Source organism: Rhinolophus hipposideros, assembly GCF_964194185.1.
Source record: "Rhinolophus hipposideros genome assembly, chromosome: 15".
Lineage (NCBI taxonomy): Eukaryota > Metazoa > Chordata > Mammalia > Chiroptera > Rhinolophidae > Rhinolophus > Rhinolophus hipposideros.
Genome location: NC_138061.1, coordinates 5,328,360 through 5,354,985, shown reverse-complemented (window position 1 = coordinate 5,354,985; position 26,626 = coordinate 5,328,360). Strand labels below are relative to the sequence as shown.

Sequence of the window (26,626 nt, the reverse complement as noted above, 5' to 3'; positions counted from 1 at the left end):
GTTTCCTTTTTTTTTTTTTTAATGAAGTGAGCAAAAGTGTGTCTACTGCAGAGCAGCAGTTGTGGAAGAAAAGCTTTTCTTGTTTTGAAAAAGGAATTCACAACTTTGAGTCAATTGATGATGCCACAAACGCCGCCCTTTTACTGTGTAACACGGGAAGACTCATGCGGATCTGCGCGCAGGCCCACTGTGGCGCGGGCGACGAGTTTAAACGGGAATTTTCACCAGAAGAAGGCTTGTACTACAATAAGGTAATGCGTCTGTTACACGCTGGCCCTCAGCCGCTCTTCCTCATTGTCATTACCTTTGCCATTGCTCCCCTAAAATACTACAAAACTAAAATAACGAGAACGGGTGAGGCACAGAACCAGATAAATTATTAAGACACTTGGAAACTGGCCTGAGAAAACTAACCATGTGGTATTGAAAATGGCGTATTGAATCGGTAGGGAACAGATGAGTAGCAGGAAATTGTGTTGGCCTAACCAGAGTAAACGTCAAGTGGGTTAAAGATGGACAAGCAGCAGTGAAACTACCAGAAGAAAATACAGGAGAAGTCCACTTGATGGGATGGGAAAGAAATATGCCTGCATAACACAGGAAGCAGAAATCACAGAGTAAAAGATGGATACATTTAAATGTATAACAATAAAGTTTTTAAAGTGTACAACAGAAAGCAAAATGGAAAAAAAAAACCACAATCTAGGGGAAGTATTTATAGCATACATGACAGATCAGAGTTCATAAAATCTTGCTATATAAAGGACAGCTAAAAATCATTGAAAATAAACTGCCCCAACAGAAAAAAGGGCAAATGACCTTGAACAAAAAATTCATACATGTAAAAAAGGTAAATGGTTAACATGTAAGAAAATTTTCAAAATTTAAATTTTTATGGAATTTAAAAATGGAGATTCTTGTATTTATACATTAAGTTACCAAATATTTTTTGGCGAGTGGTGCCCTCCAGTGTTGGAGAGGGCGCAGAAAACAAGAGCATGGATTTAATCGAGTGTAGGGATCTCCCACTTTTTGAAAGTTGGCTTTTACAAAGGTCACTTGGCTTTTATCAAAAGCCTACATGAGAGCCTGTTTTTGCTAAGCAAAGGAAATCTGAAGAGAATTTTTCATTTTACGAAGAAAAGCGACAGTAGCTCTCAGCATGTGTTTTGCAGCCAGTATAGAGGCAGCGCACATGCCTGAGCAGAGTGAGCAGAGTCGCAGCTGCAAGCTCCTTTCCGGGAACCATGCAGCATCTCAGTATCAGGCTGCGGCAGCTTTGAACTGCGTCTCAGCTTCTGTGCTTTGTTTCATATTTTTTTGTGTATCTGTTACCAAGATGCATCATAAAGTATCAGAAAAGCTTAAGAGCTTCTAAAGGGTGTTAACGCTTAGCATAAAACTGGACATAATTAGGTGTTTTGATCGTGGCGAATAAAAAAAAAGAAATGCGCATGCATTGAATTTGGGTCTGGGAACACAAGAATTTTTCCATATTAATGGTAATTGCTTTGATTTACACCATTTCGGCTTATGAAAGATTTCATAGGAACGCCATACTTTCAGATAGTGGGGAAAACCTGTACTTCAACACTATAAATTTACTTTGGTGAAGAATGTTCATGGCATGGTAAATTTTAAAGTAAGAGACCTTGTTTTTGTTTTTCTTTTTTTGAAGTTTACATATACACAGAAGAAAGAGTGGATAAGTACACACAAGAAATGTGGAAGTTATTGCTGGGTGATGGAATTAAGTGTGGTTCAATTTGCTTAAATATAATGACCATGTGTTTCAGAATGGGGTTGGCAAAAGCGGGAGGAGTTGCTTCTTTTCACAGTCAAATCTGGCAAATTTCATCCTTAGAATCATCAAATTATATTTTCTAGTTATTATCTAAACTGTAATGTTCATTTAGAAAGGGGAAAAAACAAAGAAAGAGCGTGCCTCCTCGTTCATTGGCATGAGGCGAAGGCACTAAGGCTTGCTATAAACCTGAGATGGAAATGGGGGGGGGGTCCACTTTACAGAACTTACCTCACGGAAATAGTTTCACTCGTTTACTCTTTTCCTTTCCCCCAACATTGTCTTTTTGTAAATTCTCCTCAAACCAAATTAACATCTGAGTGACACTGAAGCATGTTTCATCTTACTGTGGTAATGGCATTTGTTTAAACTGAGTCAGAACTGGGTTTTTCCTCCCCCACAGGCCGTCGATTACTATTTGAAAGCTCTGAGGTCATTGGGAACACGAGACATACACCCCACTGTCTGGGACTCGGTGAACTGGGAGCTGTCCACTACTTACTTTACTATGGCAACGCTGCAGCAAGATTATGCTCCGTTATCTAGAAAAGCTCAGGAGCAGGTGATGCTGTTTGCTGGGTTTTAAAGGAAGTCTGCACCTTGACCTATTCCCGTAATGTGACTGAGCATCTTTGCCTTGACACGCGGTATTTAAATGTTTTTAAATTTCTTATGGAAGATTATACACTTGCCTTTTTTTTTATTTCCCTCCCACTCAACAAAAAATAGATTGAAAAAGAAGTCAGTGAGGCTATGATGAAGTCCTTGAAACACTGCGACGTGGATTCGGTGTCTGCCCGGCAGCCTCTTTGCCAGTATCGAGCTGCTACCATCCACCACAGGCTGGCGTCCATGTACCACAGTTGTCTGCGGAATCAGGTACCGCCATTCAAGTACAGCTGCAAGGCCGAGTCCATTTCAGAGTGTTCTGGGTAATGTCCTACATTTCAACATGCGTCTTAAATGCCATCTGCTCTATTAACTACTTTAGAAACACTGGGATTGTTCCCCTCTTGCTTATGCCGTGTATTTTTCTCTACTGTAATTGATTGGGACTTAGTTTGCAAAATTATATATTTGCCTAGGTGTATTATTTTGATCTTTAAAAATATCATTAGGCTTCATAGGAATGGTTTTGTGTTAATTTTGAAGTACTTCCAGCTTTTAAACTTTTTATTGTGAAATAGAGCATATATGAGGTGTGATAAAAAACTACAGTGAATGTTTAAATAAAAAAGATGTATTACAGTAAAGACACATTGCCATTACTCCCCCTCAAAATCCTCCCCCTCACTTCAAACACACTTATGCCATTGTTCTTGCCACTTTCTGAAGCAGTTCTGGAAGTCCTCTTTTCGTGAGTACCTTTAGTTGTGCTGTCGTGGCTGCCTCAGTGTCCTGAATTGATTCAAAACATTTACCTTTCATAGTCCTTTTGACTTTGGGGAAGAGCCAGAAGTCACACATTGCGAGATCATGTGAATAAGATGGAAGAGGACACATCGTAATGTTTTTATTTGACAGAAATTGCCCTACCAGAAGCGATGTGTGACATGGAGCATTGTCATGATGGAGGCTGAAGTAAAGACAAGAAAGAGGACGTCCAGAACTGCTTCAGAAAGTGGCAAGAACGATGGGAACTGTGTTCGAAGTGAGGGGGTGTATTTTGAGGGGGATTAATGGCAATGTCTCTTTTACTGTAATACATTTGTTTTTATTTAAACATTCACCATATCTTTTGATCACACCTCGTATATGTACATAAGCACATAGAAAATGTATGTGACGCATGTGTACAGTTTAAAGGATAACAAAAAGAAACCTCTGCGTATCTCACCCTTCCCTGTTGAGGCTCCTCCAAACCCACCTGGAGTAACACTGTCCTGGATTTTCCGTTATATACATACCTTTTCTGTGTTTTACCACTTAAGTGGTATGTTTACATTTCACCTGCTTGTGAATTCATAGAACTAATCATACTGTCTGTATTCTTCTGTGGCTTACTGCCTTTTATTGGCTTCATGTTCTCAAGATCCTTCCAGGTTGCTGCATATAACTCTTTATTTTCTCAATTTAGTAGTAGTCATTACATGAATATATCACAGTCTGTTTATCTAGTCTGTGATTAGTGAACTGGGTTGTTTCAGTTTGAGGCTGTTAGAAATACTGTTAACAGTCTTATTTATACATGAGTCCTGGGGCCCAGACAGATGCATGTCTTTCTAAGAACAATCTGAGGCCTAGGTAGAAGTTGTCTTCCTTCAGAGAGGTTGCCTTGCTTTTGCTAGGAGTCTTGTGCTTAAGCTCCTCAGGAATGTTTTCTGTTCTTTTTGTTGTTTTCCCTTTCTCAGCTCAGTACCAAGAAGATGTATCTTGCAGTCCCTTGGGGCATGGGTTTACTTTCGGGTTGCCCTTATCCTTTGAGTTCAAGTTTAGTCTGGGAGCACTTCTTTCCACCTTGAGCTGGCCTTCCCCGTAGGAGGCCCCCAATCAAAATTCAAGTCTGCCCATGTTGCCTGATACCCTCAAGGCAAAAGCAAGCTTCAGAGTTCCAGGACAGTTCAGTGGAGGAGCACTGTCTTTTCAGCAGATAGCGCCGGGGAGGCTGGGTACCCGTATGCAGAATGGGGTTGGACTCCTGCCTCACGCCGTGTGCCAGCTTAACTGAACATGGATTCAAGATCTGAATGTAAAGGCTAACACGCTAAGACTTGCAGGACACCGCCAGCGCTAAGAAGCAGTTAGTGGTGCAGGTCGAGACTGGAGGAGGTTCCTGCTGGGAACCCCGGCCTCAGGACTTGTTTCCTTTACCTCCGGTCCTAGGTGGGTGACGAACATCTCAGGAAACAGCACCGGGTGCTGGCCGACCTTCACTACAGCAAAGCTGTGAAGTTCTTCCAGCTCCTGAAAGACACTCCCTGTGAACTGCTGAGAGTACAGCTAGAAAGAGTAGCGTTTGCAGAATTCCAGATGACCAGTAAGTCTCACTTTTCACTTAGGTTTGTGCGCATTGCTTGCTGGGGGATTGCCTTCTAAGGCAGGCCGGTGGCTCTGTCTGAGATGTAAGTAATACTGTTTGCTTATTGGCCCTGCGTCAGTGTCTTTGGTGGGGACCAGGAGAAGTCTCTACAGTTTCGGAAGTGTTTTTTACAACTTAGAGAAATGGATTAGATTATCTACAATGACTAGAAATATTGAAATACAGCCTGTGATCCCTTATTTGAGAAAAAAAAACATGACAAGTCATTTGGACAAAGATTTAAATCCTCACGAACAACTTAGGAATGCAGAGGCAGTGGTAAAGGAGTCGTGGTCCTGTGGGTCCCTTTAAATGTGCAGCCGATACTGGCCGCTGTGGATTGTGGTTCTAGAACTGGCAGATCCTGAACAAGGTATCTGGGTGGGATGTGAAAGGAAGGGTAGGGTGGGAGGCACTGAGGCTGCTTGATTGTCTCCGCGGCAGGGAATAGGGTATCTGCATCCCGCAATGGGCCTCCTCCCCCCGAGTCTCACCTCGCTCATACGCCTGCTCCCCTTCTGCAGGGGAGTCTTGTGAGAAATGCCTCTTGTACAGAAGAAACAAACAGTATTTGGAGTACTGCAATTCATTTGGTTTCGTTTCAGTTGTTTCCTTCTATAAAACTAAAGTAAAGGCAATAGTTAACATATATATGACTGTTCAGTATTCCTGGGAGGATGCATGAGAAACTGACAACATTGCTGCCTCTGGGGAGGGGCCTGGGGGGCTTTCACCCAGTTGAATCGTACACGTTGTGAGAATGGATTACCTATTCAGAACAGTTTTTTAAAGGCTTTTTACTAAAAGCATTTTTGTTAACTTTTTGCCAGTATATATGTAATAATGCCTGGCTGGGTGTGTGGGTGGTCCCCTGGGATGAACAGTAGCTCTTTCTGGGGTAGTTTTGGGGTGGTCTTTTTTTCATTTCCATCTTGGAATTTTCTGCCATGTTTGAATTCCTTGAAGTGAGCAGGCATCTTTTGTATAAAAAAGACATACTGGGAACAAATTTGCTAAGGTGCTAAGTATGTATGATTAATTCTCTTTTTAAAAAATATTTAATACTATAAGTACCTGAGAAAAGTAATGTGAATATTTGGTGGGTTTTGTTAGGTAGATTTGTTAGCCAGGTTAATCAATGCTCTAATGTACAGCACATTTATTCTGTCTCATTTCACCCAGTCCTTTTTTCTCTAGTACAGTAGGACTCGAAATTAGCATTTCCATACATAATCAACGGCTCGCCTTCCTGATGCCAAGATCTACAGTGAAATCATAGATCTCTCTTGACTTTTAAGATAATAGGTGGTTTATGGTTTATACTCTAAAGAAAGAAGGCAGCAGTTATTCCCCTCTGAAGAGTTGGGGAGTCCCCAAGACCACTTTATGTCTCACACCATCTACAAGTCTGGGGGTCCCAAAAATGATCCGCAGGTTTGACAGTTCATGGAAGGACTCGGCAGAGCTCACTGAAGGTGTTACACTCGTGGTTACATTTGTGACAGAGAAAGAAAATCATCCAAGGGAAGAGGCACTGCGGCACAGTCCAGGAGAGTTCTGAGCCCGAAGCTTCTTGAGAAGCTGCTAGTCCTCTCCCCGTAGAGTCAGACAGTGCTAAATGCCCCCACAGTGATAAGTGACAACATGCACAGAGCATTTCCCACAGGGAAGCTCACCCACGCTTTGGTGTCCACAGTTTTTATTGGGACACCAACAGACAGGGCTGACTGCCACATAGCTGACCTTTGTCTCCATCCAGCCCCTCTGGAGGTCGAGGGGCCCAAAGCCCCCACAATAAATCAATTATTAGGCTCAGGGTCCCACAGGTCAACAAAGACCTTGTCAGACAGGATATTCCAAGGGCTGAGCAATCACATCCTGGGAGCTGAGGGCAAAGGCCAAGTCTGTCTGAATAGGTTAAGTCCCTGCCACACAGCACCTGGCACACAGCTAGCGTAAGCTCCCAGAGGGAACACACACCACACACTTCTCTCTCTCTCTCTCTCTCTCTCTCTCTCTCTCTCTCTCTCTCTCTCTCTCTCTCCCCCTCTCTCCCCCTCTCTCCCCCTCTCTCCCCCTCTCTCCCCCTCTCTCCCCCTCTCTCCCCCTCTCTCCCCCTCTCTCCCCCTCTCTCCCCCTCTCTCCCCCTCTCTCCCCCTCTCTCCCCCTCTCTCCCCCTCTCTCCCCCTCTCTCCCCCTCTCTCCCCCTCTCTCCCCCTCTCTCCCCCTCTCTCCCCCTCTCTCCCCCTCTCTCCCCCTCTCTCCCCTCCCCCCAGAGAGCAGGACACAGGTGCTTTGTGGTGTCTGACCACTGCAGAAATTTTACTCAGGTCCTAAAATGAAATGAAACCTGGCTCAGCTGGTCTGACCTCGCGCTTTTAACAGTAAATGGATCCGGGTGTTTTACACTTAGGACAACTGACACCAGTGCTTCGGACACATGACCAATTTCCTGTGGCCACTAAGTAGTGGGGCAACCTTCCGGCTGGCCCCTTAACCACTGGCTCTTGCTCCAAATGGGTTGTGTTGTCACCCAACAGAACACTGGGAGGCAGGGAAACACTTAGTATTTCTTGCTTTGTCTAGACTTCATATTTTTCTCCAGGGATAATTACTAAACAAAAGCTGGATTTCGACTTGGTGGGATTCTTGTGGCTACCTTTCCAGTGCTTGAAAAGTCAGAATTGTTATTAGTACATTGACGTTGGATGGGTGTCTAGACTTATATTTAAAGGAATGATCATTTTGTGCTTAACACTCTAGGTCAGAATAGCAATGTTGGAAAATTGAAAACACTATCTGGGGCGCTTGATATAATGGTGAGAACTAAGCATGCATTCCAGCTCATCAGAAAGGAGCTTGTGGAGGAATTGGCCCAGGTAAATGGAGAAAATAATTATCTTTGTTTTTTATATGTCTTATGCTAAATGGTGAATGTATCGAGTGAGCATATGGAATCCGTATATGTATGTATATGTATTTACAAACATACATACGTGCATCTGCTCTGCATAAAAACAGCAGTGATGTATTATATTTTGTTGCAATTATTATTAACTCTTTTTTAATATGTAAGTATATCTTTTAAGTTTTTGTCTTTAACCACATAGACCTTGGTTAGTAAGGCACTGGGAATAATATGGTCTCTGTTAAGTTTTGCTTTGCGAGTGTGTATGTGTGTGTGTATTTTCAGAGAAAGAAAAGGCCTGTGTCCTCTTTTATCATTTCTACTAAATTGCTGAGAGCAGGTGAGGTTTTTCAGTTGGGAAGGTCTTTCTAGTTTGCTGGGCATCCCAGCATTCATACTACCTTCTGGAAGCTTTCCTGAGTCTCCATGATACACCAGCCTGCTCCTCTCCTGGCCCTGGTTTGTCAAACCCTGTAATGTACCCCTTTCCATCTTGCTACTTCAGCCTCTGATGTTGGAAGGGAGATTTTTATTCAGGGATTGTTTCTTCTTTGTAAATGTGAGACATTTTTATTTTGTGTTTTAGTTTTTTTTAAATGATCTCAGAGAAGGAAGGAGTAAGAGGTGGCCTCATCACAGCCACCCCACCACCAGCAGGGCTGTCCCTGAAAAAAAAAGTGATCTTGGGTTTGCTGGCTGTTTGTTTGTTGTTGGTTTAAAGCTTACTGGATTAATGAACTCACTTCCATCACTTCAGTATGAACTGCAGTTGTTGGGGAACTCAGGTGATGAAATAACTTTTTGTTGTTTCAGCCTAAGAGTGATGACACGACACCAGTTGCTGATTCTTCTCCTAGTCTGAATCGAGAAGAGGTGATCAAACTCCTCAGTATCTTTGAGTCCCGGTTGTCATTCCTTCTCCTTCAGTCCATCAAACTGCTGTCTTCAACTAAGAAGAAAACAAGGTAAGTCAAATTGTTATTTGTGGAAATTTCTCTCCCAGCATGTTGCTTGTAGAAGGCACGTAGGTAATCCGTACTGAGCCTGTGGAAGGCTAGGTTGTGTTCTCTCCTGTCTGATGTGGGTAGTCCAGAATCTTCCCCAGGTAGTCTCCTGTAGACTGCACTTACAGACACAAAGAAATGGCGCTTCCTAACAGGAAATATGCCTCTTGGTTGTAAGGTTTGCTCCGTGGCCCAAGGGAGGAGCACTGTTGTTCCATGCTGCCCTCTCGTCGGCCCATTGTTAGTCCTCTGCGGCTGCTCGTGCACAGCAGGGGGCTTGGCATATTAGCAGGTACGTGTCTTTTGAAGAAGCCTAGGGAGACAGTGTGTGTGGTTACACAAAGTTGAAAAACTCATGGTTTTCCTGTTTAACAGTACTGGGTAAATTTTTTTTTAATTTTATAATATAAATATATGATATATGAGAAACACAGTGGTTCAACGATTTTCACAGATCAGTGGCTTGAATAACGGGTAACAGGCAAATAGTTCAGTCTTATAATAGCTTTTATAATCCTAACAGTCGTATATATGACCTAGGTAATTTTGATTTTAGTGGTGGGTCCTATAACTTGTTTATTCAGGTTTTTAATATTCTGCCAGAAAAAATTCTAATCTGAAGTTTTCGTGCATGATACTATTTAGCTAATTGGTGTTAATTTTTCAAGGTTTATTAAGTGAAAAAACATATTAAATGTGATACTTGTGTTGATCCGATTGATACGTTGACAGGTTTCAAAACAGAAAAATATCAGTTACCAGGTCAGTGACTTTCTCTCATGTTTCACTGATGAAACCATGTGTAATTGGATTGTGAAGATAAAGACATCCTGTGCGCTGGCCCAGTTATTTCTTCATGATTTAATGAACATTTCTTTTTGGAGTAAAGGGAAATCAAAACTAGACTTCAAAAGAAATACTAACATGCTTCCGTTTTGTTTTGGCTATGTTTCTCCCCCTCCCACCCCTGGCCAAAAAAAGATTAAACTGAGCTTAGTAATTAAAATGCTATCTTAATTTTCTTAGAATCCTCAAGAATTGCTGTACAATGTACGAAAATTAGGATGTGTTCAATTTAAAACAATTTTTGTTTTCTGTTTGAGATTATGTGGGCACTTCTTCTCATGACAACTGCATTGGTGGTGCCCTGCATGAAACACTTGTGTTTCCTCTTTTTGGATTAAGAATCTATTTGCTCTTGTACTGTAGTTCAGCAGTCACTGCTTTAGCAGATTGGGGCCCCTTCATCTTCTGATGGCTTTGGGGTTTAATATAATGCAAAACAACAAAAATAGAAGTAGGCTCAGAAGGTTTGGGAAGTCCTTGACCATAGTGCAGAGAACAGGTCCTTCAGGTTTATGGGTTGTTCCCAGCCAGGTGTGTACATTTCATATTCTGTTAACGTCAGTAAAAAGGAAAGTAGAATGGAAGTTAGTTGCCTTTGGACAAAAGATAACACTATAAAATGATGGAACCCTTCTGAGTACAGTTCTTGGTTCAATGAACTGATGAGAATGCACTGAGGGAGGAGATAATTGTAGAGATTAGAAGAGGAAGATTTAAGATTCAGAATTATGATCAGAACAGTTCAAAGGGTTTTAAAATGTATGATCCCAGCAGCAGCCATCAGTTATCTTGAGGTATTTGGCTAAAATGTCGTCTCATAGTCTATGGAGAATTCATAGTTAGAACACTGCTTATAATAAGTGCTGTTGCCTTGATTTCTGTTAGATAGGAGTTTAAATTTCTTATAAGGTTATCAGAGGTTTCATGAATGTCACCCCCCCCCAAAAAAAAAAAATGGAACGTGGAGCCATCTTAGGCCCAAACCGGAGATAGTGAACATATTTTGAACTGTCACTTTTTCTGTACCATGAGTAGTGTTGAGGGAAAGAGATGGGGAGATCTGCTTGATAAAAGAGGGGGAGAGGAGAAGTGGGTCTCTCAAGTAGTGTGAGGGGGGCCCACGGTGGTTCCAGCGGGGCCTGTGGTCCAGGCCAGTTACAGGTGGCAGGGGTGCTGTTGGGGAGGAATGAGTGGAGCCGTAAAAGAGGAGACAGCAGTTCTTCCAGCCTGAGCCGTGCCGTGGGCAAACGGGCAGTTCTAGAAAGCTGCCTATTCTCTGGCAGGCTGGGCCCAGGGGCACTGAGGCAAAGGCAGATTCGGTCCATTGGTAAGTGGAAAGAACATAGTGTTCGAAGTCAGAAGACACAGGCTTTGACCTCCATCCAAATGCTTTAATCTCTGGGGCTTAGTTTTTACAGCTATAAAATAAGAATACTGGGCCTTGCCCTCTGAGGGGACAGGGCGATCGTGTGGCTCAGATGTGGACGTGCCCACTCTCGGTAGGCACACAGCTGTCAGCTTTACCTGCCATGTGTGGCCAGAGGTCTGTGTTACTTCTGGACTCGGTTTTTTTCTTTTGAAAAAAGGTGCTAGAAATGAACTGCTACGTCTTCTCAGTAGTACCACGAATATAATCCATTGATCTGTTTTATGGGAAAGTATTTTCAGAACAAACTGCAAACTTAAGTTTTTGTTAAAACAGTTGTTAAATGGAGTGCTGTGTAGAACCTTCCCCATGAGAGGTTTTCTTTGCACAGAAGTGGCCCTGACGTTTCAGATGCGTTGAGGTGCGATAGTTCTTAAGCAGGAGCCTGTGCTTCAGTCTCCAGGGGAGCAACCCCATAGCTGCGTCAGCCGGGCTGCGTCACACAGGACCCCCGGGCTGGCTGTGGAGCCCGGAGGAAGCACCGGGAGCTCCCCCATGCGCAGCCCGTCTCCACTGCACTTTCCTCAGCGTGCAGCCGACACTCTCTCGTCTCCCCCCACTCCTACCCCAGCAGAATGCAGAGTCCGCGACAGCGGGGATTTGGGTCTGTTACATTCACGGCCACGAGCACTGGCCCGTATATAGTAAGCACGCCAGTATTTGTAAAAAGCATGCGTGTGGGTTTTAACTGATGTGTTGAATTACGTGTCTAAAGACAGGCCCCCAAGCAGTAATCAGCTGTGGAACAGGACCGCAGCTTCCCTGTGAGAAGTGATGGGTGGGCTGTTACTGTGTATTGCGTGGATCTGTTTGAACTGGTGGGGGCAACGCCGGTCACGTCACTTCTTTTTCTGTTCTGTTTTCGTTTTATTCATCAAGCAGTAACATTGAAGACGATGTAGCCCTCACAAGCAACAAGCAGATTTACTCCCAGCTTTTGAGAGCCACCGCTAACAGAAACACAGCTCTCTGGGAAAGAGTCGACGTTCTCATCCGCCTGCTGGACGAGCTGGCTCCTGGCCGTGGCAGCACCGTCCCATGACTCGTGCCAGGGCCGCGCCCGCACAGATGCTGCAGTGCCTTCAGCACGGGGGCTGGTTTTTCCATTCGGTGCTTCGTTTAGTTAAATAAGCGGGAAATACCACTTACAACAGCAGGCACAGCGGTGGAAATGCAGACTGCTCATTTCCCATGACAGACAAATCATGGTCGAATTCTTTGGCTGCGTCATTGAAAGTGCTGAAACCAAATCAGAAGGAAAGCTCCCAGTGTTTATTTCTTTGAGAAGTGTGCGTGCCTCAATATCAATACACTTGCTGTGATGCAATTACACCGTTAAATATTTTTGAAATATGGTAAGCTATATGAGTTTAAGATAGTTATTTTGGATAAATGTTACTTGGGTCAAGGGAACTTATTCCAAATGAGTTTAGTCGTTCAGATGGGTTAAAGGAACTTCCTGTACATCTACAGTGTTTCCTTCTAAATGCACAGAAAGAACTCTGCCCTTTTCAAGCTTCAGTGCAGGATTTTTGGAAGACTAGCCATTGTGCACTTCTCGGTATTTAGTGCATGTTCTAAAGGGATGGGCTTTTCTTTCACCTTGTGTGACAGTTGGTCAAGAATAGGTACCCCCCCACTTTCTTATTTTAAACTTAAAACTGTGAATAATGTAAGAAAATTATTTTGAATAAATAAATTATTTATTTAAATGTCTTTGTCTTTTTCCATTTCACATTCTTCACATTGAGTTTTGATTTGAACTGGTTTAATCAATTTTACAAAGTAAAGACTGAAACATTAGAAATAAAATGGTGCCATACACGAAATTCTACGAGACTGTAGACGAATTACTTGCTGCTGGTCCACGGCTCCTGTCCAGTTGCGTACATGCTGTCGTTCCAGTGCCCCCGTGTGCGGTGCAGTACTTGTCAGAGTCAGTCGTCTCGGCCGCAAGAGACTGTCATGTGTCAAGCACACTCTTTCCTGTCAGGGTGACAGTTTGGATGGATGTGCATGACACCTTCATAGACAAGCTTGCTGGGCCCCCATGTCGCTGGCCTGGGCCTGAGCCTGAGCGTAGGAGGAGGCGCAGCTGGTGACTTCCTTCAGAGCCGTCTGCATTTTCGTCGTGCAGCCCCTTCATGTCGACTGGCAGCCCCTGCAGCCACACCTCTTTGAAGGAATCTCAACTGTGCTAGAAAATCGTCTGGAATAAACTTGTTTTAAGCTGAATTTTTTTTTTTTTTTAAGTTTTAAAAGTCGTGTTTATTGAAGCATAGTTTACATTCAGTAAAACTCACTCCAGTTTGACCAATGCAATTTACCACCATAATCAAGATGTAAAACAGTTCCTCAAAACTCCCTCATGCCCTTGTGCAACCAATTCCTCCCCTTCGGACTCCATTGATTGGTTTTGTCAAAAGGGTCAAATTTAATCATTAAAGTGATCTATTATGGAAAAATCTGAAGGATATAAAACCTAGTTTTTAAAAGGGTACTTTGGAACACAATGTTTAGAACAGTCAAGAGTGGAATTTTAAAATAATCTTTGTCAATTAAAGCAATTGATAAAGTTGTCTACGATAGTTATAGACTAGCTAGTCAGCTAGTCTAGTTACTGTGTCAAACTGCAGGTTGGTAGAAAAAATCCTGTAAATAATGGAATTATATTCAATGGAAATTTCATAAGGGGCAGATAACATGTTCTTACAGATATTGGCACCTTCTCAAAATTTCCTCCTGCTACCATGAAAGGGACAAAGAAAGCAAAAACTTTTTTGTATATTATCAATTGTCACATGTTCAAATACACCTTATTTACGTGAAAAGCTTCTGTCAAGCACCAGCCCTGAAGTTTGTCAGCATCTTGAACTGGACTGAGCCAAGTCGCACGCCGAGGCCGAAAAGCTAAGCTGAATTTTTATGCCTTGCTTTCGTACGCTGAGATTTGAGATGTTTTCCTTGACAATGAGTTGAATCTGTCAGCTTGGCAGACCTACCTCTTGCCATTGTCTACTTCCTTGTTCAGTTGCATTGTCCTTGGGACAGATTTGTATCAACTTTCAAAAATTAACCATTGGGAGCATTTCAAGTTTTGACGAAATTATAAAGCAGTTGTACAAAGTCAGCAACGTCACCTCTCAGGACACTGACATCCTGTTCCCCTTGCGGCAAGCACACGCGACTCACACTGTCTCTGCTAGTTAAACCTGGACATGTGTGTTGTACACACCCAATTCTGGATTCATGAATTCAAAAAGGGTTTTCTACTTACGTAGAAATATGGTCGAGTTAGGGACATGAGAGTCGCTTGCTTTATCTAATGGCCTCTCTTCTTACTTAGCCTTTCCAGTCAAGAGGGAAATTTGTTTTTAAGCAAGAAGATACAAATTCTAGCTATCTTCCCTTGTCAAAGCAATAATATGAAAGTTCCTACAAGGGAAAGAAAGGTGCTTTTAAAATGTCTTTTGTATTTTGCTGATTTTAATTTAAATCTTAAAAGTGCTTGTGTTTTAGCTTTTCCTTTAAAAGAATTGTGGTATTTGTGCCCAAATTATGTCCACATCATTCCCTATGACATTGGGGGATTTTGTTTGTGTTAATTAGAGGTCACAGCTATATTATGTAAAGTTAAAGGGACATAACGTCTATCCTAAAGATAATTGATAATAGGAAAAATACAGTTACCCAGTTAGCTTCAAGAGACTTATTTCGGTAGACTAGCCTTCAGAACATAGACTGCCATACAAAGTGTTTCTTGCTTTGAAGCGGAAGGAGCATGTCATATGAATTGCGGCAAACCAGAGAACTGTTCAGGACCATCTGGATTCAAACAAAGAGCACCCCAGGAATGGAGAGAGTGGGAAGCAAAGATGGGTTCCTCCGAACTTGTTTCATAACCTTTCCTAAAAATCTGTAAAATTATTGAGTAAGTTATTTTTTTTTCGCCTGAGAATTTGATTTGTTTTTCCCAAAATTCAAGTAATGCTTTTCCCATGGGTTTCAACTTAGCCCTATTTGCTTCTGCTACAAAAAGTCAGACTTTTCCTCTCGAAGAGAAATCTGTAGTTCCCTGCATTTGCCTGTTTTTCTCATTACATATTCAGGGTGGAGGCGTGGACATCACAAACGTCAAACCACTTCTCTGAGATTGGCTGCTTCGGGAACACGCCATTGGACGGGAGCCACGGACGCTGCCGTCTGTCTGCGTCGGTCACCACTTTCCAGTACAGGCTGCCTTTGAAAAAGAAGACGGACTTGTGTGCGAACGAGTAGTAGGCGGAGTCTAGGCTTCTGAAAGGGTGGTTCTGTGGCTCTATCGCTGGGAAGACTTCCGTCATCTTCTTCGGGTAAGAAGCAAGGACTTGATTTCTGTTGATATCAAATGCAAACACCTGCGAAGGAAATAAAGTAAGACTGGCTTTTCTGAAAATCCTTCGTTTTAGGTTAATTTATAGTGATGAGGTAAGTAAATCTGTGGCTTTGCACTCAATTCTTTGGGCTTCCCATTCTTAATTTTCCATGTGATGGGATGACCCGCCATTGCCATATCTGAGAACAGCTTGTACCTAAGAACTTGGCCATCTGACATTTCAGGTAGGGATGACAGCAACACCAGGCCGCAAAGCCGCCTACTTACAAAGGACCCTTTGAAGAAGTAAATGAGCTGCTTCCTTCGGTCATAATAGGCAGTGTCCAGGGGACTTGGGATTCCAGGAAACCCTTCTGCAATCAGCTTGGGGTAGCTCTTCCCTTGTTCGTCTTCTGCGAGGGCCTGATCCTTCTCACCGTCGTATCTCCAGTACTGGTTTCCTGAGAGCCAAACAAAACGGTGACCACAGGAAACGACACAGGACAGCCTTCAGCCTAGGTCCCTGCAAACCCTGACGTTCTGCTGAGATGCGGGCAGGAGGGAGGACTCAGCACATCTGAGAGAAGCCTCCACTGAAATGGTTTCCCAGTAATCCCCGGGTGGCCACTGTCAGTTATAGTTCAGGACTTCGTAAACCACTGGAGGGTGTGCTCCCAACTCGGAAGTATCCACACTGTAAACTCTGTCCTGAGGCAATTTCTCCATGTACCTGGACTCAGAATTCTTCCTTTGTGTGATGTGAAGGAAAGCTAAGACCAACTTTACTCACGGATTTCTTATGGTAAAATTCCCATGCCAAGTTCTTTCAGTTTGGCTCTTGCCTCATTAACTCTGAGCCATTTAAAGCCATATGGTTGTATTACTAGGATTCAGGCAGAGAGCACCCACAGTCTATCTCTGGGTGGCAAGGGGAAGAAAAATCAGTAACCACAACTTCCCATTTGAGATCAGACTCCGCAGTCAGCAAAGGCAGCCAGGCCCGTATCTGGGACAGCCGGCGGGCCTGGGCAGGGTGGCTGAGAGTCGGGAAGCAGCAGCAAGAAAGTCGCCTCCATGTTCACAAGGCCACCAGGCCCTGGCCAGTTCCTGCCTCCCCGAAACACTGACCTGCTGCTGGATGAAGTCCTGCCCTGCCCTTCCAACCTAATCCCATCCCTATGGCCCTCCAGGGCGCAGCTGTCTCAGATACGCTTGTTCACTCCCAGCTCTGAGGCTGTGAGCCTGGCCTTCCCTGCGCCCTTCCCACAGCCCCGCCTCCCCTCACACACTACCCCACGTGTCCTCTTCTGGGCGCCACAGGTCCTACCCACCCATGCCCTGATCCTGCGTGGCTCCAGCATCTGATTCCGGTGACAGTGAGCACCTCCTCTGCTCACTTTACCCCTTCAAATCATACTGTATTGGTAGCCTGCTAAGGGGTTTTTCTCCAGAATCAGATTCAAGCTTGTGTAGGGAGAGCCTTTTCTTACAGTTCTTTGGCAGCCAACTCACAGCCCAGCACCATTCATTCACGCATTCGTTCATTTGAAGAACTCAGTGCCTTGTGGAAAAGGTCAGGGACACCACACAGTCCTGTGTTCACAGAGTTTCCAGTCGAATGGAACACACAGAAACCAAGCGATTTCAAGAGCATCACACAGGATCCCTGGTAGGGGCTCAAAACATTTGTCCTGAAAGCGTTTGTTTAATAAAAAACAGTGCCATCCGTAAGGACCTCTACCTTTAAAAAAATACCGTTCGTCTCTTGTCCAAGTCCAGATGTGGACGAAAGCATCCAAGCTCTGTGCTGGGACTCCATGCCAGCCAGCAAGGATGTGGACGGGGTCGCCGTATCGGGTCCGGTTGTTGCGGTTTTCATAAAGCCAGTACCAGCTGTCGCGGAAAAAATATGTGCTAAATCTCACCGTCACATCTCCATGTCGGTTTCTCTCTGTACGAATCCAGTCAAATGCAGTATCGAATGAGCCTTCACATGAACCTTAAAAAATAAAACAAAAAGAGAAGTCCAGCCACTTGTTAACCTGGTGCAGAAACCAACGGTTCCTACTTTCATGTGTGACTTGTATAGAGACAATTGCAAAGCTGGCATTTTCTATGCAGACATCTTAGTATATGTGCTGCTGAAGCGAGCACTGCAGACATCTTAAAGCAAGACATCTTATGGGATTGGAAGTAGGCCTTCCCTTGCTGCGTGGAGAGAGCTGGAGGGACACCGCTGGCCTGCAACAATCCTGGGCATGACTTCTGGCTTCATTCTGTTATTAATAGTGCTCCCCGTCACCCGCTAAACTGTCTCGCTTTAGATACTACTTATATGATCACCCTAAGTGTAGTTGATGCCTGTTTTGATGGCTGATCAGACTTCATTTGAGGGAAGAAGTTCTGGTTCTGGGCACACACAAGAGGGAGACTGTCACTGAGGGAAATAAATGTGTCTTGGCCTCTGGTGTTATCCAGATGCTGAGTGCCAAGAATGGGGCGGTTTGAGTAGAGCAGAAATAGGGGTAGTGTCTGTTTTAGATGGACACGTGGAGACTAGCTTTCCTTTCCTGCAGCCTTGGTGCTAAATCACTAATCCTTTCCATTAAATAATTAGCACCAGCCCTTTGGCCTGGACAAGTATGCAGACAAAGCTCATCCTGGCAGGGCTGCTGGTCTTTGCCTTGGGAGTGCAGACATTTCTTCCAGCGGCTTCCAGCTCCTACAGCTCTCGGGATGCCATGGCCTGGGTGGCCCGCTTGTGTTTAGAGAACTCCCATAGCCCCCTCCTTCCTCGCAGGGAGTATCTCATGGGTCCCATGAAAGAGAGGACACAGAGGAAGTACCCATGAGAGTGTGCTTTGCTCTCCAAAATGGCTACAATCTAGGCATGGCCACCCTTAACTAAGAATTGGCATCCCAGAGCCTGAAGGCAGCTGCTCTTCTTGGGTGACGTCAGATGGCACTGTTTGGTGCCCTTTGGGGGCCAGCCTCCCAGTGAGGAGCAAATGGGGTCCTCTGATGCTCAGAGGACCCCCAGTGCCCTCTTGTCAGCTCCGAGGATCATCTCGCCCAGAACACTTACTTACCGTACAGTTTTTGAATGGCTTTCCTGTCTGACCAGTCCAACTCAAACGCAGGCCCCTGGGGAATGTAGTTTGGCTGCATTATGGATCCTGTCCTGTAGGTGTGAGGCAAGCCGAGGACGTGGCCAATTTCATGGACGGCCACCTCGAAGAGAACAAACCATCGGTGCAGTGTCAGTGCTGGGTGAGTGCCGCTGGGACCCAGCCCACCACAGAGGGCAGACCCTGGGCCTCCAGAGCACAAGGGGAACGAGGCTGACAGCCAGGGACCTTGCTCCGAAGAAGATGGGCACTTCCCTGGAGAAGCTCTGGCTTTCTGGACTCCGGCCCACGCAACACTGCCCTTTGCCTCGTCACTGAGGGCAGCTGGAGACCACTTACTTTGAGAAGGCTGATGCCTCTGTCACTGGTGGGAGGTGTGAAGTGCTCGTCATCGTCAAAGTGAATGTCACCTAGGCGCCAGGCATGTGCAAACTCCTGGCCGCTCCCATCAAAAACCCGAGGACAGCCCAGGTGCCGGCCTGATGAGGGGAGGGAGGGCAGGGGCTCCTGGTGAATCAGGAGAGCCCACTGCACAGACTCCTTCCTCCCGGGACCTGGGGACACAGACACATGCAGGGTTCCCAGCCTCGAGGGGCTTGTAGTCTGGTGGCAGAAGCAGCTACTCCTGGACTAACTACTCAGCATGAGGAGTGCGTGACACACGGTTGTTTATAAGCAATTGTTTTGTGTGTGACAAAGTGTAAAGACAAATAGCTGTGTACCAAGGGCTGTGGGAGCTGCGAGGAGAGCAGCTGTCCCATCCGCCAGCAAGGTGTGTGTGTGGTGGCACGTGGAGTGCTGTGAGAAAGCTGATGGAGACAAAATCTGAGCTGGATCCTAACTGAGCGGTCATGGAATGAAGGAGGTGCTGCCCAATGGCCACCCGCCTTACATTTGTATAGTTTCACACCAAACTGCCCTGTGTACTTCTTGCACTAGGAAGTTAGTCCAGCGAGGCCAGCTGGGCAGCTGTTAGCACTCCTAGTTCCTAGACGGGGCTGCAGACAAGTTCCTTTGTCCAAACCCACACAGCTAGGAGATGGTGGGGCCTGGGCGACGACCACCCGGCCTACCAGTGCCCCAGGAGCAGCCTGAGCCCTCTGTGGGCAATGCTCATTGGGCAGACCTGCTCTGCGACAAGTGGAGGGACCTGCATTGATGTCCCCTGTGGCCACTCTGCTCTTTGCAGGGTGACACACCTGTGCCCTTTCCAGTGACTATAACAGTGACACCTACAGAGAGCTTACAATATGCCCATGCCACGACAGGTGCCATCTCAGAACAATCTAGGAGACAGAGTTGGTACCACTGCTCTGTGGTGACGGAGGCATGCAGGCCAGGGTGGGGTGACCCAGGTGGGCCCCATTATGCGAACCGGGCCCTACTTCAGGCCATAGGTGAAGGCAGAGCACAGGGTGGGCGCAGTCTTATCCCTCCCTACCTCGGCCAAAACCCAGCTGTATGTCAATCGTGGCTCCGGGCGCCGTGAGATCCTCCCGGAAGTCCAGGGGTATCACCTCGCTCCACATCCTGAAGGCCAGTCTGAAGATGTACCTCTGGTCCTCCACGGAGAGCTGGCTGCTGTAGCCCTCCCCCACCAACCTCCAGGTCAGGGTCTTTTTAGCGAAGGCCCGGGTGCCCCCACCCTGCGGGGAGCCCTTGGGCTGCCGGCCTGGCCCTGGGAGCAGAGCCTGCAGGAAGCGCTTCGGGCGGGCCCGGGGGCGCCGGCCCGGGAGGGTTGGCGGGGTCCGGGGTGCGGTGCTCGCGGCCTGCAGCTGGGACCGAGGGTCGGGGACGCCGCAGCGAGGCCGGTTCATGGTCGCCAGCGTGGCCGCGTCCAGCTGCCCGCTCGCCGGCAGTGCGTTGACCTTTTGGAACTTGCGCAGGGCCTCAGCCAGGGCAGCACCTGGGGGGCCCTCATCAGGCCGGTCGGGGCGGGGACCCCGGGACCCTGGGGCCACGTGCTCCGCCCCCGGGGGCGCCTCTGCCCAGCCGTATTTGGACAGGAACCGCTGCCGGAGAGAAACGCACGCCTCAGTGGGGCGGGGCCCGGACTGACAGCAGGCGGTATTACATACGTGTGTGCTCTGCTTGTGTATGTACCACGCAGGACAGTGCATGTCGGCATTGCTGTCCGTAGTGCACTGCGCTGCACTTACCTGTGCTGTGCAGCGTTCCGACTCCGGGTTTCTTGGTGGTGTGTGCGCGCGTGCCCCCCTGGATGTGCGCGCGTGACCCCCTGGACGTGCGCGCCTGCCCCCCGGGACGTGCGCGCCTGCCCCCCGGGAGGTGCGCGCGTGCCCCCCGGGCTGTGCGCGCGTGCCCCCCGGGAGGTGCGCGCGTGCCCCCCTGGAGGTGCGCGCGTGCCCCCCTGGATGTGCGCGCGTGCCCCCCTGGACGTGCGCGCGTGCCCCCCGGGACGTGCGCGCCTGCCCCCCGGGATGTGCGCGCGCATGCGTGCACGTGCGCCTGTGCGCGTGGTGCTGCTCTCAGGCTCTTCGTACCTGCGCTGCAAGGAGGTCGGCGATGGGCGTGGCCCGGCGCAGGAGGGGCGGCGCGAGGTCCGAGCGGTCCCGGCTGTGGAAGAGGGTCTCAGGCGTCGCGGGCTGGGGGGCAGCGAGCCAGCCGAGCAGCAGGGTCGAACGGAAGACGGAGGCCGCGAGCATGGCCGGTCCGAGCCGGCCTCCACCTCTGCTGCGGCCCCGTCTCCCCTCCTGCAGCAGCCGCCAGGATGCCCTTATAAGCAGCCCCAGGGAGCCGCCGCCCTTCTCGCGCAGGCCTGAAGTGTGCCCACCGGGAGGCCCGGCCGGCCCTGCAAGTGCTGCCCTTTGAAGACCCCAGGACCACCCCTCTCGCTGGGGTGAGAACGCCTCCCCTCGCAGCCTGCGAAGTTTGCCACACACTCAGGTAATTACATCACGAACTTGCAGCTGCCTGTGGATTGCGTTTCTGTGGTGAACTTTGCTGCCCACGTGAGCTGTGGGGTGGCCGGCCATCCCGCGTAAAAGTGGAAGCATCTTCCCGGGTTCATGGATGTAGGTGTTTCTCGTCCTCGCTAATGGCCACGTGGTGCCCGTTCTATGGGCCACGGATATTTCTGAGGATGAACTAGAATCGCCCGAGGTCCTAGAGCATGCCCCCGCCCACGCTGCCCCTCTCGGTGTCACTTCAGGAAGGCAGAAGATGGGGAGGAAAAAGGCAGGCAGAGCGAGGTTCAGCTGCCCTGAATTTCTCACTGGTCAGGCCGGAGAGCCTGAGCGATAAGGTTCCCCGGGCACCGTGACAGAAGGTGACAGCTCGGAATTGCAATGTCAGAGGTCTGATAAGAAGAGCAGGTGTGCAGGCAAGTGGGGCTAAGCTTTAGTTATTCATTCATCATTCAGCAAATACTTGTTACTGTTTTGGGGACAGGGAATATAGAAATGAGCATTATGGACTCATTTTTTGCCCTCATGGAACTTACATTCTAAGGGTGGGGAGGCAGGCAATAAACAAAACAGTGAATGAAAAATTCAAATCCTGACGAGGGCTAAGAATATCAGCAGTGGAAGTGAGAGCGTTGGAGGTGGGGGGGGTGTCAATATTAAGACGGGCAGGAGACACCTCTTGCAAATACGAAATTTGAGCAATGAAAGAAAAATAAGAGGGACACAGTCACATGTGACAGGGGGTTCTGGGGTGGTAGAGGCAAAGGAAAGGACCAGTCAGTGCAAAGGCCCTGAGGCAGGCCCTGGCTGAGCATGTCTGGAAATAAGGGGAAGAAGGCGTGTGGTGAATTCAGTGATGAGGAGGGAGGTGGGAGGTTAGGATGGAGAGGAGAGGGAGCTGGGAAGAGACGTGTCCATAGGTCAGGTAATTTGGATTCTACCCTAAGTTCAGTGGGAATGTCTTGAGCAGGAGAGTGACTTCATTGATTTATTGTTTAAAGAATCCTCCCAGTTGCTCTGTGAATGATAGATTAAAAGGGGTACAGCCCAGAGGCAGGTGTAGATTGCATCCTCTGGCCTGGCAGCCCCTCCTGGGAGCCCCAGCAACCCTTCTGTGCCAGGATGGTCTGATGGCCTTGTAGCCTGAGACCCCTCACTGGTCTCTAAGATGTTGGGCTTCCCTGGAAGGACAGAGTACTAGATTGTGACCCAGGGGAATCCATTACTAGTTAGGCCCCTGATCAGGTGTTGGGCCCCATGCCCGGTGCTGCCATGGCAAAGCCACCACCTGTGACATTAAGGAATGTTCTCACAAAGAGCTGGTACACTCAACCAAAGTACCTGCACGGCCCCAGTCAGCTCCTATCAGCCCAGAGACTTCCAGAGCTGGCCATGTACTGGATGTCCTGGTGTGAGCGCAAGCAGAGGGCATGAGTATGGATAAGGTGGGGCCCCTCCTGATTACTCAGGGCCGCTCACCCTCAGCTGTGTCAACAGATACCTCGGCCTTCTTACTGCACCCTTCTCCCTCTCTCCTATGGACATGCTCTCCTAGCACCCTGAACCATCACCATTGAGTGAGAGGGCTTAGTGGTCACTCCTCTGGGAGGGGGACTAACGGGAAGGAACCCTGGGCTAGTGGTCAGGAGACAGGCATGGTTCATAGCTTGGAATTTCTCATCGCTACCCTCATCCCTATTTGGCACTTTCCATATTCAGAAGCAAACCCCAGGCATCATACAAATTTTATGCATAAATATTTCAGTACAGATCTATATAAGATAGATTATTGGGGGGAAAAAGGAAAGCATACTACCTACCATTGTCATGCCTTCAAACTTAGCAGTAACCCTTTAATATTGTCCAATTTACTCAAGCAGCATTCACATTTTCAACTGTAGCCCCATTCTTTATTAAATTTTAAATGAGCATTTGACAGGAAGGCACACCCTGAAAACTTTGTGTAAAGCAGAAACTAAGGTGAACGGTAGAGGGAAATTACTAGAAGTGGCATGCGGCCAGTGAGTGCTTCCCGTGTGATTGGCATCCAACATTTATGTCAAGTCAGAGTCTGGGCCCAGAGCCTGGTGGCTGCCGATCCCCACTGTGCCCGGACGGCTGCTCTGCTCCGTTCCCCACCCTGGACTCCAGGAGAAGCTTTGTGTAGCTCAGTTAACCCCCGTGTCTCATAGAACGGGCCTGGCTGGCTCTCTCTGCCTTGTGATCAAAGAGACCTGTCTAGTCCTGGTACCCTACTCTGGTTCCTTCTCACTGTACCATGTTGTAGATGTCCGTGTATATTTTTCAATTATACATGGCATATGTTATACATGTCGTATGTTATACATGTCTTATGTATAATACCGAGGGTGCCAAAAATATGCATACACATGACTTTTGTTACTGGTATATAGTATTACAATTTTAATACAGCTTTTTCATTTCTTAAAATGTGTATACATTTTTTGGCACTCTGTACATATAACCATGTATATAACTGACATTTATATCACGTCAGTTATGTTTTATATTTATATATATTTATAGCTTTATAAAACTGTACATAGTTATACATGTCAATCATATTTTTCAGTGTATTTATCCATTTACCTAACTGTATCACATGTCAATGGACAGATATGTGGATTGTGCTAAGTGGTTGCATAGAGTTCCACTGCGTGACTAAAACAAAGCGTAACTCTTGGAAATCAGGGTATTGTTCACCTCCCCCACTTGACTGGTTTTCTTCCTTTTTTTTTTTTTTAATTGAAATCTCAAACTATGTTTTGATTAGAAGACGAACCCTAAACGTTTTCTCTGGAGGAAACAAAAACCTGCAAAGGCACAAGAACAAAATTATTCAAAACATTATCTGGGCAGTCTGTTTCCTGGGAGACTAGAATTCTGACCATGGAACAGAGTTGAGAACTCTGTGATTGAGGGCTGGTGTCACACAGCCTGTGCCCTGACAGGTGTAAGACTCCGACGGTGCCTGCCTGCTCGGTGAGCTCTGGCTAAAGGCTGTGCTGATAGTCAGGTCTGAAAACTTGCACGACAGCTGTCCCTAAGGATGACAGTAAGACCCCTCTGAGGGACCAGAGGCGTGAGGAACTTATTCTTGAGCGGTCTTGTTCTCTGAACTCATTTTTTTCTCTCTTTTTTTGTTTTGGTTTATTGTGCCATTGGCCTCCTGCAGCTCAGGTGACTGGACTGACAGGTGTGCCTACGTTTTGGGCTGTTTGCTTGTCTCTCGGGGCGCTCTTCTCCCCAAGTATTGTTCAGCCTTTGGCTTCTTAAGGCTCAGACTATTTGATTAACCCAAGTGCTTATTCCAGGTAAATTGGAATTTGAGGAAGTCAGTTGGATTTAGGAGGAAAAACTGCAGGGGGAGGTGTGTGGCCTACAGAATGAGGGACAAGGGCTCCTGGAGAAACTGGTTCCTGGTTGGTGCAGGATACTCCCCATCTCTGAGCCTGGGGGAGGGTGTGGCTGGAAGCGTCTAGAATCTCCTTAAACACTGAGGTGGCATTGACCCAGTTATCCATGCACAAATTGAAAACTTTTTCCCCCAAATATGTATTATTTACAAAATGGGTTTGCATATTCTCAGCAATGCACAACATAATATTTTGGGAAAAGACATTCCCTTAGTTATTCCCATGGGAGAGTTTTAAGCCTGATGTACAGTGAGGGGTCCATTCTGACTCCGAGAAGATGAATCATGTTAGGAGGTGCACGTGTTTGGGAGCAAAGCGATTCACTCTAGCACAGGCCTGTTTGTCATTTACAGCTGCATGTCACTGCCAGGGGAAGGGAAAAGATTCTTCCCACTTTCTCTCCTGATTTCCTTCTCTCTGAACTTTGCATTTCAGTCCCTTTCATCCACGAATCAACCCTTCCCCAGCCTGGGCCAGACGAGGCCTCCCTGGGAGGACTCATTTGTGTTTCACACGCTAAGGCTCTGGGTGCCTTAGCTCTGGGTGCTGCCTCCCCTACACATTCGCTGCCTGCCTGCACTTCTCTGCCCAAGTGCCCGCTTGGCTTTGACCATGATTGAGAAGGTTGACACTCAGATTATGATTGCCATTGGGGGCTCCTTACTGATCGCTGCATTTGTGCTCATGTGCTGCTTCCTCTGTCTTTTCTGCAAATTGGCCAGCATATTGAGGTGAGTGGATTAGAGTGAACCCCTTGGAGCCCCTCCATTGGGACCCCAGGGCTCTCTGCTTGAGCGGGCTCTTTCCTTGCCCTGGGGCCACATCCTGGGGGAGGTCAGGAACAGCGGGCAGGTTGGAACAGGCAGAGGCAGGTGAGTATAGCATCTTGGCTTCTTCCCCTCTGGCGTGGCGTTGTGTGTGTCAGCGCTGCTTGGCTGTCACCTATGTTATGGAGTTTACCCTCAGCTGGCCAGCTCAGCACCCTGACTGGGCGTCCCCACGTGCCCCCCCACACACCCCGTCCCAGGCAGCGAGGACGGTGGGGGAGGCTGTGTGAATGAGTCTGTGCCTCGCGTTCGTTCACTCAGAAGACGCACTGAATTGATCTCCTCTTGCTTGAGCTGGGAGCTCTCGGGGTGTTCTCGCATTCATTGCCCGTGGCCTCGTGGCCTCAGGGACAGTGAGGTGGCCTGTAGGGCTATGGGGAGCTGAGCTGTGTGAAGACCCCGGGGACACCTGAAAATGGGGTATAGGTCAGGATAAACTTGGAGCTCTTTTCAAAATGATGTTCCCTTTATCTGGAGCAGACGAGCAGTTTTCCAGGAGGTAGAATGAATGCTGTCAGTTTGGGGAAGTTAAAGCGGAGTGGATGGTGAGCCCAGGCCTCCCCCTCACACCTGCACGTGGCCACCTGCGGCAAATGCACGTCAGGCACTGACCGGGTCAGACGGTGCCAAGCCTGCGTGTGCGCCCTTGGATTCATCTCACCCTCACTTCACGTTATAAAAATGTTTGGGGAGGAAAGCACTGGGTAAGGATTCGCGAGGGGGGCAGAGAGGTATAATCGTGCGCTAGGGCTACACGGTGTGGTTTGCCCAGCTGAGAACTTCCGGACAAGTGTAAGAAAGGGACTGAAACAAGCCAAAGAAATCTAATGCTTTTTATAAAATCTCTAAAGGAAACTGTGACAACCAGTGCATCGACACTAAAGGCAAGCGACTTGGTTTGGATGAAGGTCGCCCTGAGACGCTGCCATCTCCACACTGTCCACCG

The 26,626-nt window shown here is 47.3% G+C and overlaps 2 protein-coding genes across 6 annotated transcripts in view; one reads left to right on the top strand and one right to left on the bottom strand.

The window, feature by feature from the left end:
* The window catches only part of EDRF1 (erythroid differentiation regulatory factor 1), a 36,129-nt gene extending 23,340 nt beyond the window's left edge, over positions 1–12,789 (top strand). For 2 of the 5 annotated variants that reach the window (XM_081074221.1, XM_081074223.1), the window contains 7 exons: positions 28–251; positions 2,208–2,366; positions 2,534–2,683; positions 4,628–4,781; positions 7,587–7,702; positions 8,545–8,696; positions 11,890–12,789. In XM_081074221.1, coding sequence (XP_080930347.1) covers positions 28–251; positions 2,208–2,366; positions 2,534–2,683; positions 4,628–4,781; positions 7,587–7,702; positions 8,545–8,696; positions 11,890–12,049 — 1,115 coding nt within the window. In that variant the 3' untranslated portion in view covers positions 12,050–12,789. Of the gene's footprint in view, positions 1–27; positions 252–2,207; positions 2,367–2,533; positions 2,684–3,328; positions 3,456–4,627; positions 4,782–7,586; positions 7,703–8,544; positions 8,697–11,886 lie in introns of all 5 variants that reach the window. The other 3 variants (XM_081074222.1, XM_081074220.1, XR_013994977.1) reach the window with 2 other exon arrangements.
* Positions 12,790–13,258: 469 nt separating this feature from the next.
* On the bottom strand, positions 13,259–21,291 carry MMP21 (matrix metallopeptidase 21). Its single transcript, XM_081074238.1, has 7 exons — positions 20,994–21,291; positions 19,931–20,501; positions 18,829–18,968; positions 18,451–18,592; positions 17,103–17,360; positions 15,650–15,822; positions 13,259–15,404 (listed from the first exon to the last, which is right to left on the bottom strand). The coding sequence occupies exons 1-7, from the start codon at positions 21,153–21,155 to the stop codon at positions 15,105–15,107; spliced, it is 1,746 nt and encodes a 581-aa protein (XP_080930364.1). The 5' UTR covers positions 21,156–21,291; the 3' UTR covers positions 13,259–15,104.
* Between the last annotated feature and the right edge of the window lie 5,335 nt (positions 21,292–26,626).